Source organism: Channa argus, chromosome 10 (assembly GCF_033026475.1).
Source record: "Channa argus isolate prfri chromosome 10, Channa argus male v1.0, whole genome shotgun sequence".
NCBI classification, from domain to species: Eukaryota; Metazoa; Chordata; class Actinopteri; order Anabantiformes; family Channidae; genus Channa; species Channa argus.
This window is the reverse complement of record NC_090206.1, coordinates 14714567-14728610: the sequence shown is the minus strand read 5'-3', so window position 1 is coordinate 14728610 and position 14044 is coordinate 14714567. Positions and strand designations below refer to the sequence as shown.

General features: G+C 37.1%; 1 protein-coding gene and 1 pseudogene across 1 annotated transcript; both read left to right on the top strand.

The window, feature by feature from the left end:
- The first annotated feature begins 676 nt into the window (after nt 1-676).
- Nucleotides 677-1965, top strand: LOC137134541 (paired box protein Pax-5-like; annotated as a pseudogene).
- Nucleotides 1966-8043: 6078 nt separating this feature from the next.
- Nucleotides 8044-14011, top strand: LOC137133949 (signal-transducing adaptor protein 1-like). The gene is made up of 9 exons (XM_067518132.1): nt 8044-8229; nt 8545-8616; nt 8797-8913; nt 9094-9150; nt 9817-10004; nt 10300-10431; nt 10852-10921; nt 11212-11314; nt 11393-14011. Exons 1-9 carry the CDS (start codon nt 8131-8133, stop codon nt 11602-11604), a joined length of 1050 nt encoding a protein of 349 aa, XP_067374233.1. The 5' UTR covers nt 8044-8130; the 3' UTR covers nt 11605-14011.
- Nucleotides 14012-14044: the final 33 nt, after the last annotated feature.

The following is a 14044-nucleotide window of genomic DNA, read 5'->3' as shown; positions in this document are numbered from 1 at the left end:
ATGCTATTAAGGTCTGTGGGTACACATTAAATGTGCTGCTACTTGATTGGAACCTAAAGTATCCTAGCTGTCATAGCCCTCCATGTTAAACAACATGAAACACATTATGGGGCTTCATTTGTAGGCTTCTTGCATCATGTTTAGACTCACAGAATTTGAATATGGGCCAACAAAATTTAATGAATTAATTTCTCCACCTGATGATTCCTTGATGATATCCTGAAACATGATAATAAGCCCACTGGGATTCCATGCTCTCCCAACTTTACGCATATTTCCCTGTGTATTGATATTGTGCGCATTTTTGGTGATGGTCATGTGCAAGTCATCAGTTAAGTAAATGAAATCCTAAAATCCTGGCTGCACCCCTGCTCACGAGAACTGAGTATGGCGCCTTTACTCCAAAAAAAAAAAAATTCACAGAGTGCGCGCACCCGTGCGTGCGGCGGTTACCAGTTAAGGCTGCTGCCGCTGTCCGGCGCTCAGGTGCTGAAAGCAGCAGCGGCTGCAGGCTCACCTGCTATTGAATCAGAGCAGTGATCTCTTTTTCAAAAGTTTTAGGGTTTTTTCTTTTCCTTTAGTTTAAAATGAAAATGTTTCGTACACAAAAGTGACGTCTTTCTGTATCAATCACTTAAGTAGGACAACTGACTTTTTTTAGTGTCAAACAGCAGTGATGGAAGTAGGTTTTGACCCGGTGCCGCTGACCGTTACGCACAGTAAGTGACGACAAGCAGCAGCCGCTTGTGGAACGCGGACTGGCGGTTATCCTGTTATGTGGCCACGCGTTGTGACTGGTGTTTCTTTGATCCCTTTCCGGTGTTCAGGACGCGGCGGGGTGAACCAGCTCGGCGGAGTCTTCATTAACGGGCGCCCTTTGCCGCACGTGGTGAGGCACCGCATTGTGGAGCTCGCGCAGCGGGGCGTGCGTCCCTGTGAGATCTCCCGTCGGTTGCGCGTTAGTCACGGCTGTGTCAGCAAAATACTGGCCCGGTGAGTTCAGTGATTTTTTATTGGTGTGAATAATGAATACAGAAAGTTATCTGTAATTAAACCTGTGTTGAGTAACAAGTTTGCCTGTGATAGTGACTTTATTTGTATAGTAGGCAACATGTATTAAAATGTTCACACGCGAAAACTTCCTGCGTGTCTATGGATCGTTTGGAAAGTAATATTTTAAAACTGCCCTGTTTCAAGAAAATGTCTACATGTGTTGCATTTGTTTGAATTTTTATGTATGTATTAACTTTATGTGGTCATCCGAAGATGTCATATCCAGATATTACTAATATTATTCATCTCAAGACCACGTGCACTTGGAGTCTGTGCTTTTTCACTTTGTTAAAATATTCATTAATCTCATGAACATATTAATTTATTAAACCTTCCCTTCAGTTGAAATGTTAACTTCTCCTCTGACAGATATCGGCTTTGTGTATTCAGGTACAATGAGACAGGGAGCATCAGACCAGGAGTGACTGGAGGCTCTAAGCCCAAAGTCGCCACTCCCAAAGTTGTGAAAATGATCGTGGACCTTAAACAAACCAACCCCAACATGTTTGCATGGGAGATCAGAGATAGGCTGCTGCTGGAGCGAGTGTGTGACCATGAAAGTGTGCCAAGCATTAGCTCCATCAACAGGTATAGCTAATCATGTGTGTATGTTTGACAACACCGATCATTAAAATACGCATTGAATAAGCCTTTTTTCCAGGATCATCAGAAACAAAGTCCAGTTCCAATCTTGTGAAGTTGGTGAGTTTTTTATGTCATTTCACCATCTCTTGATCTGCCGATAACTTTCTCTAATGTTTCCTGACATTAACCTCTGCCCCTGAAGAGTCATCAGCATCATTTGTTGCCATGGGAACAACCAATTCCTCAGAGTCCACTCACTCCATCAGTGGAATTCTGGGAATTAAAAAGTGCATCAAACCGAAGGAAGGTAATGTACCGTGTGAGTGATTCCTTTGTGTACAGAATTTAAAAAATGTGTTTTTAACATTCTAGTCATCTATCCTTTGATGGGTAAGAGCCTTTCCCTTTCATGATTGAGTCTGTTTAATTTTCACCAATAGGGAGTTTCCAGAGGCATTCGCAGATGTGGCTCTGTGGAAATCTCTACAACATTCAAACCCATAGATTTTGACAACAAAAATAAGTTATATACATGCATTATCAGCTATACACAAACAAACAAACCTGCAGATTATACTCAAATTAATATTGATGTGGACCAAATGGGCAATTTTAAAAATGATCTCCAACTGCATACTACAAAAACTACATAAGAAATGCACTTCTCTGGTTTCACATCAGCCATCATAAGTCAGTGTAGAGTAGTACAAACCTGAGAGAGTTAACAAGGTGCTCTAACAGTTACAGAATAGTCAAATTCTTAATTGAAATTAGAGGAAATTGTATTTGTTGTGAAAATGTAATAGGTTTTGATAGTTTTCCTTACCGTCTGCCTAGTTGCATAAGTTATTCCCTACCGACACGTTGAAGTTGGTAACATAATAGTTAACGTAATATCTGCAAGTCTAACAAATTAATATATATTATTATACACTTTATTATACACATTATACACATGATAAAAGACTTTAACAAGTTTTTTCTTATAAAGCTACACCCACTTTTCTAAGTGCTAAATCTAAATTATTTTGTCAAATGATTAATACGTAATTTGGTTCTTTGTTTTGTCTGTGATTAAAAACATTTCTGTCCATTGTTGTTTTACAAAATCAAGCTGTTTGTTTTACATACTGACATCTTTGAGTATAATACTATTAACTCTTCCGCTTGTGTGAAGGCTGTGTTAACTCAGATTAGTAAAATTAAATTTCACATTTTTAAGTACAATTCTGTTAGGATATGGCATTGAACTGGCAAAAAAACACATTTTTTGAGCAGAACAAATAAGGAAATGGAGGTTTTCCTAGAAATGATTATGTTAAATAAAGAAATTCATCTGATTCACATTAAGAACATGACAATGATGCAATAATTTCTAAAAAAAAAAAGACATGTTATAGAAATGCAAAAGACGAGACAAGATTCCGAGGTTTACTCTTTGTGAGATTCCTCACTAGATTCCTCATCTTATAAAGATGTATTTGCAGGGCAGACACAGAGGTTACAGTGGATTCTCTTTGGTACCAACTGACAAAACAGACTGCTACGTAAAGCTGGTGGTCTTTTGTTAATATTAGTCTGACTGAAAAGACTTCCACAGCAGGAGATCCACCTCAGCACACCAGGCTACGTCCTCTCAGCCAGCAGGGTCCCTGCCTCCCCCTCACATCAGCCTCTCATTACAGGCCTGCTTACACCTCCTCTCCTCCATCACTACAGCCATTAGATCAAATATATAAATATGCATAGTTAAACCTGGGAACGCACACACTTGCATGTGTTTTATCATTCTTCTAATTAAAACGAATGAAGATCACAGTGGGGGGATGGAGCTGGACAGAAGATGTTTTGTTTTCCAGGTGGGGACATCTCCTGCAGCGTGTATCACAACCAGCTATGCTCCTGTAATGATGCCTTGGACCGGTCTGACCTCTGCTTGACTCCTTTCTCCAGCATGACCTTCTACCCTGGTGTGCCCACTAATCATAATAAAGATGGGTTAGGGACAAAGTGCAACAAAGTATCATCACCTACATCTAATATGGGTTCAGCTTTAACGTCTCCTGTGTGTTGTTGTTTAGGTTCTCCATGTCATTACAGCTGAACAATTGCTGCAAAAGCATTTAGAGGAAAGACATCAAGATATAAAACCAAATCACAATTACAAAGGTGTTAAAATAAAACTGAAGTGTCATGACTTGTTTTTTTATGTATAATTTTCAAAATGTGGGGTGAAAAATTCAGATATACTGTTATTTCAAAGGCTTAAGAAATCCCCCTCAATACATCACCCCTGTGACCATTTTCTCCTCAGTCAGTGGCTGAGGTGGAGCATCATTAGGGTCCACATGATGGAGAACGACGCCGCTTTTTTCTCCTTAGTGTGTGTCTCCCTGGCCTCTCTTTCAGAATGAGGGATTGGTGGAGAAGATGGGAGCAACCAGAGGGACTATGAGGGTCAAAGAACACTGCTGAGAAAGAAATCTGTGGCCAGCAGTGGCCAGCAGTGGGCATCAGTCTGCGGGAGGCATATACTGTAGAGAACAGACACATAGCGCTAAAAGTGTTTACTGTGCATATGTACATACCAGCACACAGTCATAGACATACAGTACATGCATTTGGTGCTACAGGTTCAAATTTTTCATGGGCAGCACATTATGCACCAACTGATGATACCAGAATTGTTAAATACATTACAAATGTCATATTTTCTAAACTAATTAAAGTATTTTAGGAAAATATACTGACACATAAAATGTGATATTAGGGTCACAGTACTGGGTAGTACTCTACATACTGTATATTATAACTGCAGATCTGTGCTCTAAGTAGTTTTGTCTCACCATAAAATGTGCGAACATCATTGTTTAACATCCCTAGTTGAGGCTTGTAGGGGACCATAATTGTTTGAATGCTGCATCGTTCATTGGCTCAATGCTAGTAACAATGTTACTTGACTCAATGTGACTGGTTGTTTTTAATAGATGGTTTTGTGCAGCCCACATCATGAGACAAGCTGTGGTTACTAGGAGAATAGTTACACAACTGTGAAGCCAGGCCAAGGAAAGGGCACTCTTATTTCGGGTTAGACAACAGAGCCAGCAGGGACAAGACCTCAGGCTGTTTTCTGTGATACAGTGCAATCTGATGTCTATCTAATAAATCTAATATGTTAGCAGTGAAAACATTTTTAAACCTCTGGCCTGTGTTGGTTAGGCTTTAACTATCATCATCCTAATTTGCTCTCTACTATCCTATTCCAGGTACCTGCGCCTTTTCAAATTTCTAATTTTGTTGGTGGCTACAGAAGACAATCATCTAAACATTAGATAATAATAGTACAAACTTGCTGTTATTGGTTTTCTTTACAATGTACCGTTTTGATATGTCATCATTTTATGTTCATATTAGTTAAATATTAAAAATGTTGGCCACAGACCACATAAAATTGAAAAACTATTTCAATTCCTAACTGTTATATTACTGCAATATTCATTACCATTTTTTTTTATATTTAATGTTTGAAAATGTTATTTGTTTTGATTTTTATTTTGAAGATGAATAGGCCTACATCTCAAATTCAAAGTAGGTCAAAGTACGTTCGCATTCGGTGAATGCTGTAGGTGGCAGCCTCCACTTAGTTTCACTTTCCCGGCCCTGTCAGCCAAGAGCAGTAAAACCTGCTCTTTAGTTACATTCTCCACAGTCATAGAAATGGACTGTGGTCAACAAACTGAGAGGCTCCTATTTTCTTTTTCCACAGTGTCGATCACTCAGCAGCTGTGATGAATTCAAAGACCACCATTGTCTAGCATTTACAGGAAGTGTGATCAGGCAGAAGAGAGCAATTTCCTTTCTCATGTTTCACAGGTAAGATGAAGTAGGGGTTCATTGCTTTGGTGGTGACTTGGAACTGCAGCTTATGACCACAACTGCAGGATATCACTGACACTACTGAAGTTATACTATCTGTACACTATCACTGTCTGTCCATCTTCAAATTGTATAGCACACACTAGTGATCAAAGAAAGTTAATTCAGGGTGGATTTACATGATGATTACAAAAACAGACTTTTGTAACCTAAAACAAATGTTAAAAGACAAATTTCTCAAACACTTATTTCAAATTTTTTGCTGCTGTTTTTAAAGTTTCTTTATACAATGAAATCAGTATTTTTTTATAAATTTAATCAACACTGATTAAATTCTCCACTACATGCACATTCTCTAATTATAGTTATGCAAGTTACATTAACAGGATTTAATCATTTCATCATAGTAAACATAATCTATTTAATTCTATGAATTAATGACTAATCCTGATTAAATTGTATTTAAAGTATTAGGTCTGTGGTTGCAGGAATATGCCAAACACCTGGCCCGTCCCGATTTTACAGCATTCTTCTGGTAGCGAATATATATAAACAAGAATAAAAAATACATATTTTTTTACATATACAAATTACATTTTAGGTTCAATTTATGCTCAGACATTTGTTATAAAGACCCTTTTTTCTCTTCTCTGGCTTTCTGCAAGTAGCTTGAGAATTTAAATAATCCACATTTACAAAATCAGTTTCTGGTTTTATGATTCAGAGTTTTCTTTAGTTCCCAGTAAAAGGTGCAGTACAAAAAAAATCCTATTTCTTTAACTGTTTTGGTATAAATATTCTATAGGTGAAACCTCCGAAATGCAACACATGGCTGCATATTACTTGCATGCTTTCTTGCCTGCTGGCGTTCCTGTTCTTTATTAAGTGACAGCAGCTGAATTATGTTTACAGCTGAATTAGCCCTAGTGTGCAGCATTTTAGAGAATTACTCATTGTGCAAAAAAAAAGGACTGTGCTCTGTAATTACAAATTTAAATTAGTAGTTATTATTCCCTGCGATAATCAGTATTTCATGTAGTTGCTCCTAAACCTCCTCCAGATGTTCTTCTGGGTAATCAAAGGTCTGCTGTGTTTCCTCTGTGTCACTCTCTCTCATCCTCTAAACATGAGATGCTGTTTATTTTGCAACTTTTTCTCCAGTGTATTTTTCCGGTATGTTTTCTATTGTGTACATTGCACTGTACATTGTCACCAGGAGGTAATAATTTTACATGTAAATATATTTCTTAATCAATGGGTTTTAAATCAGTACTGTGTACAGTTGAGGATTAATGGAATGCAATTAGTGGTTTTGCTGCTAGAGTCTTATTTTACCTAGTCTTAGGAAACATTTTGCTGTTTAACTGAGTCATTCAATGAGCAGATTGAGTCTGCAGATTTTATGACTCTATTTGTGCAAATGTTACACTACAAATATGAACTATATGTTTCCTCAATGGCCAAGGTAGAAAATTAACCAGTGATAATCCAGTGTTTAACATTCAGGTAAAAACAGACTGGATATATATTTATTGCAGTGTTTAAAGATTTAAGGTTTTATATTTGTTGGCTTTTTTGTGCTGCATTTAAGGCTTCCACTGTATATGTGTTTATTCTCAACATGTATATGTACTTGAGTAAAACCATTTTTTTGTTTACAATGTTTGACAAACTCTTGTAAAGTCCCTGCTTTACAACTTAAACCTGTTTCAATAGCACATTGCATATGTACGTATGCTTTTCTAATATTTATAACATTATTAATTGATCATCGGTGCATTTTTCGTAGTTAAGGGGATGTGCAGGAGTTTATTAGAAATATTTTCAATATGTTTACAGTACACACGCTATTTCTAGCACCGGTAATGTGATTTCCCTCAGTATACTGACCCATTCTAAAATTTTGAACTTTAGAAGATAGTTTCTCTTTTCTGTTTAAATTATAATTATAACTTTCTAGTATAATTATAACAATTTTCATCTAAATTTGTCCAGCCACTGAATTCACTGATGCCACTGGCCAGTAAGTCTAAAACTGAATGCTGACTTTGCTTTTCACATGCATCAAGGGGATACTTGTGAGAAATCTTTGTGATGGCATCTTATCATATATTGTGTTCTTATAAAAACATATCTACTTAGACCACATGTTATATTCAGATAATTAGTCCGACTTGCACTTTAAGAGTGAGGTCTAGCTCAGATTCTGGATGTGCACCCATGCATGACACATGCTATGCTTCATTGCTTGAGAATGTGTGGTAAAGCTGTCTTGCTTGACATTTACCAAAGTACAAAGTACAAAAGTGAATAATTTTTTTGATTTTCTCTTACACCAACTACTTCCTTCTTTATAAATAACCGCAGCATTTCCTCATTCTTATACTCAAAACATCATTAAGCCTGAAGGAAAGAGGGAAAAAACCTTTCAGTGCAGGTTTGTACTGTATTTCAGGTGTAATCAATGTGAATTGGTTATGAAACAACAAAGAAATTTTTTTCTTAGGACTGTACTGTCTATTCAACATAAATTACCACATAGCTGGACAAATATAAGTGAACTAAGATTGAACTTAAACAGGCCAGAAGGACAACAGAGACCAGATTGAGCACTTGATGATGTCTGGGCTTCCCAAAGTTATCCAGAAGCGAAGGAAAACCACCCTGCCTCTCTACTACTCTGGACACCTGATGAAGAAAAACACCAAAGAAAAGGTTAGAACAAAAACTGCAATAAATAAATAAATAAACAAATAAGAATGTGTGTGCTTACCAAAAAGGTAGTATAAAAATTCTTATCAGCAAAATGCACATATGATTAATTAAGGTACTTGTTATTGAATGACCAGTTTCAGTGCAACGTTGTTTAATAATAGGATCATGAGGAAGTAACAGGTCATTTTTTGGAGTAATTTTGGTTTAGAAATGCAGTATGTTGTTTCTTTAGTGAATATATTGAGTGACCTTCCACCAAAATCAAAAGTTAAATGCGGTCAAATGCAGGAAATGAGTGACATTTATGATTTTCAGGATTTTAAGAGGTTCTATGGAGAACTCCGGGGAACCACATTGTTTCTGTTTAAAGATGAGATGCAGGATACAGTAAGTAAACTGTTTTATTCTACCAAAAAATTGCAAAATTTTGATTCTAAAATTATAAAAATGTCTGTAAACAGTGAAAGGTGCTAGCCCATAAACAGCCTATAACAACAAATAAATTAAATTATGTTTATAATCAAAGTGTTTCTCGGATATCCATAACTTGCTTTTTTACATTGTCAGTACACAGAGAAAATGGACCTGGAGCAGCTGAAGTCCATGGAGTTAGAATCGTCATATCCTAGGAAGACTCCAGCCATCTTCACTCTGATGCTGCAAACGGAGGAGGTGCAGCTAAAGGTGCTGCACTGACAGAAAGTAGCATTAACATACTTCCATCCTCAGACTCATTACATTGGTCAAAGACTGGGAATCAAAAGCTACGTCACATTCCATTATAAAACATTATATTTTATGCGTTTACTTTCCACTTTCTTTTAATATTGTTTTTTGTACATGTGTCTATTGGTTGTGTGTCAGATGGACAATGCTGACACAGCAGAGGAGTGGTGGGGTTACATTCTGACTGTGGTCAAAGTAAGCAAACACACTCTGACATAGAATTACTTATTTTCATATCTAATGTCTTCATGTGTTTACTCATGTAGCATTGTTAGAATCTGTATACCATTTATTATTTAAATTATATATTACTTATTAAACTTTTCTTGTATACGTAAATGTTTAATCTCCACTCTCAACCTCTGAAACCCAAGCACTGATTTTATTGATGTAGAGTTTGTTTAATTTTTTTTTAACTTTTAAACAATCACCATTTCTCGTTAATAATTTGCAATAATTCCACTCAATGTGCTTCTAGAGACTCCCCAACCTTATTATTGATTATAATGAAGGATTGTTCGTGAGAAAAAAGGCCTGAGGAAGAATATCTCCAATGTAAAACCAGAAAAACTGCACTAAAAAAAAAGAAAAAAATCCAATAAGTAACAACTGTAACAATGCAACTGTACTCAAAACTCAAACTAGATATCATCAACAGTATCCTTACAACATTACTGGGTTTTCACTTGGAGAAGGTCTTGGATATTAGTATTTTAATGCAGGGGGAGGGGATACATTTGATATTTCTAAAGGGAAGTCAGGGAATACACACTGGAATACTTTACTATACCAGGAAGTATTTTCTAGCATGTGACTGACTTTTTACAATGACAATGAGTAAACAACATTGTTTCCCTGTAGAAGGAGATTCCCAAAAAGCTGCAACTGCTACCTGGGCAGATGATGAGGCTGGAGGAGGCCCTGGCTCAGGAGATGAGAAGAAACCCCCCTGCGTTGTGTCCACCTCTTCCCCCCAGACCAGTCTTCCTACACTCACCATCATCATCTCCCTCCCATCTCCCAACACTCAAAGCCTCTGATATGCCTGTGTAAGTTGGTGTCTGTCTCCAGAAAATGTTGCTGTTCAGATTCTTCCTTCTTCTTATTGCCATTTCTGTCCTTCTAACAACAGATTTGTAGATTTTTGTCTGCAGGCTTTGTCTTTGTTTAAACACAAACAAAAAAAAAACCTTAAATGCAATTATGTAATTATTAGACAGAGTTTGGATGCATTTTTGAGCACAATTACAAATTTTTCTACAAATTTTGGTTGTGATTTGAAACAACATACCTGCACCTTTCACTGGCAGTGGTATTTGTTTCTTTTTCCTTTTATTCTGGCAGGTGTTTCTTCAATGTGACCCGGCAAGAGGCTGAGCAATTGTTGGAGGCAAATCCAGAGAATGGAAGCATCATCATTCGCCCATCAACCCTGGCCAACAACCACGCTCTAACCCTCAGACAACAGATTCCCAGGTCTAATGATCCATCTAACCAGGGTTTTCTTTCTTTACCTCAAAGAACAATTGTGCCACCTTTTTCTAATAACATGAATATAGTTACTGCTGTTTTATGTAAATTAGGCTCTTGTCTCCACCAGGAAATTGATAATAATAATATGAATTTGTAATCTGAATTATACCACACATGCAAGATAACAAATAAACATCAGAATGTTACCAAGGAGATGTGCACAGAACAAAAATAGTGAAAATTCTAAATTATTTTGCATGTCATGTCATTTACTTGTCACAATAGTCAGGGATCATGGGATATTGCAGTTAAAGGATGAACGAATTACAAATGGTTTAAACTTTATATTAAACATACAAAGAAATCCCGGGTTTATTGTTTATAGAAGGTAGCAGTAAACTGGTAATGTTCCTTGTGTTTCAGCGGGTCTGTGATGAGAAACTACAGAGTGACCTCCACAAACGCAGGGTTTGTCATTGAACTGGACAAGCCAGTAAGTGCCACAGCTCTTAGCACAACTTTACCCTAACCATATAAAAACTGTGGCATTCAAGAGTAAGTAACAGAGAAAGAAAAAGTAAGATCAAACATGTGAGATTTACAAATTTGTTTCTAGAGTGCACTGTATCCACATGCTGCTACATGAGAAAACACATTGCACATTACTCTTGTAATGCATAGAACTGTCATAAAACTGCTCTAAGGAATTTGGCTTTATGCCCTAATAATTTGAACTTAGAAATCTCACCTTTTCTTTGTTCTCCTTTGTTTGCTTCTCTGTAGGTGACAGTCGCCTCCTTGAAAGAAGTACTTAAATACTTTCTTGAAAAGACAGATTACCGTCTAAAACCCTATATGGCATCTCAGCCATACGACACTTGCATCGGTGAAGTACACTGCTTTTAGTACTTGTATTAGCAAATGGTGCACAAATTCTGACAATGTTAATGTGTGCTTTCAACAGAGGTGCCAGTTTCTCCAAAGTGCATCAGCATCACCTCGCCTCCAGCTAAAACAGTCCCAAAGGCGCTTGTGGCACCTATGTTGGGGTTCCAGACCAAAGAGGAGCCTGCACCAACTGAGCCAGCGGTTGGTGAATATGTGATTCCTGATGATGATCATCCAGATGATCACAATCTAAAGCTAGGTGAGCGTGGGCGTCAGCATACAGAGTAGGCCGGTGTTATAAATCAAGTGATGTGTTTGCAAGAGCTGCTTCAGGTCTGAAACAAGAACAGAATGATGAGCAAGTGAAATCAAAATGACCAATGTTTTTCTTTACATTAGCTCAGCTGGACAGAGAGCTTCAGCAAGTTTTAAAATTACGGAGAGAAAACATTTACGCCACAGCTGACGGAAAGGATGTCATCTCAAATCCAAAAAAAAAGAAAAGTCTTGCACAGTAGAGTGGACTAGTGCTGAAGTGTGGGGCATGTACAGTTGTTACTTGGTCTCAGATGATAGACTCCACATTCCCCTCTAGATCTGACCCAAATGTGGCTACTTGTGTTGTAAAAATCCACTGAACGAAGTTTAGAAAATGTTGTGCTGTTTAATTATTATGAAAGACTACATCAGGGGTTTATATCTCTAATTAGATGGGAGCCTCAAGTCAATTCTTTTCCCTTCAGGAAGAGAGTACTTCGATATTTTTAGAGGAAGAATACTGCACCATTTTAAACAGCTGACCTCTCCTACATGTCATCCCCCCAAACCGTGTGCACATAAAAACCTCACTTTCTCCACTTCTCTGTGCTCGTAGCTACGTCTATGATAGCAACTTACAACTTACAACTCCTTAAATGTGCCAGACTACTTATTTAATTTAAGTGTCTACAGTCACTCTATGTGCTCTGTGGTGCTGCATTTAGTCATTGCTTTGAGTTAACTGCTAAAGTCAGCATGCTACATGCTAGTGCTTTCTATTACCAACATCTTTTAGCATCCTGGCATTAGTGGTTAACACTTCATCCCAAAATACAACTAAGGCTGACTGGAATGTCATTAGTCTTGCAGATATTTTCTTATAACATTTTTTTATTTTTGCCTAATGATGGCACTGGGTGAAAAGAGCATCTAAATAATTACAATTCTTCCCCTGAGAACAAAAAAGGTCTCCACCAAACATTTTAGAAATCCAGTAGTAGCTTTTTAGAGAATAAAGAACTTTCAATGTTATGATGAGAGTAGATGAGCAAAACCTTCAGAGTGCAGAAAGATTCTGTAAACCAGGCCGTTGTGAGCAATTCACTGGAGTAAAGGCTGAGATATTTCACTGAACAGTTAGAGTGTTTGGCTCTAGAGGAAAGTCAAGTATCATATACAGTAGGTTAATCACATACTGTAAGTTGTCAACTGAGGACCTCAAGTATCCGCAACAAATTTCATAAATATCCATCCATTAGATATATCAGGATATATCAGCTTGGACCAAAGATGCGGGGAACCTTATAAAATTGACGTCTCACCTGATTCTGACACTCACACAATAATTGGACATTTGTACACTATAACTACTTTTACCCAAGTATATGGCTTTCATGTCCCAGGGCTCTTTGATAATGACAATTTATCAATCGAATGCCAAAGGTCAGAATTTCAAATAAGGCTGATCCTTACACATCTTGTCTCTTTTTTTTCCTAATTGTTTACACTATAGGACCTTGATCAAATTTTCCACTGCGATCAGCTTCTGGTGCTTGTAACTGTTTCTTACGGTGGCCCTGAGAGCTCCAAGCACTGCAATTTGACAAAACACATGCATTTACAGTAGACAAAACACAATGAAATATACAAAAACAACTTAACCAATTTGACAACACAGGGGCAGCATTAAGAAATGTGCTGCAAAAAGCCACAGCACAATTGAAATTTACAAATCTAAATGTCAGTCACTTTTTTTTCACATTTTGTTGTGTTGTGGCTTTTTGCAGTGCGTTTCTCAATGCTGCACCTCTGTTGTCAAATTGATAAAGTTGTTTTTGTATTTTTGCTTATGTTTGGTCTATTTACATGTTTTCTCAAAATTCTCCATTACTGCTCACCCCAACTAACTGCAGCTAATGATTGAATTTCTCTACAGTCTATTTACATTTATTGAAATATTAATTTTTTATAAAATCAACATTTGAAGTGAGATATTACACATTTATACAGATTTCTCTGATTTTTCAGCATAATCTCTGATTGGTTTTAATCCTCTGGTTGCACAGTAGCATCTGAGTATGTTTATAGCGCTGACTTTAAACATACTTTTGACTGTTTGCAATCAGTGGCACAAAAGTAAAATCTTGTGTGTACAGCAATAATGGAATTTGGATTCAAGCAAAGTAACACTGATCTTGGATATTTAGTTGCAAAACTAACGCTATGGACCAGTGACAAATTAAAAGAAAAAAACAGAATAAATGAAGAAACATAACAAAAGTCAAATCCGTCTGAAAAATTGATTCTAGTTTATTCTGAATATGATCATGGGAGATTTTGGACCAGCCATTGAACAGTGCTTTCCACCACAATCATTAAAACACCCAATGAGAGAATATCCTGCAGTGCTTTGGGCTCTCAGGGCCACCGAAGTTTCTGCCCATCTGTAGTTTAAAAGTGTAAAAATTAA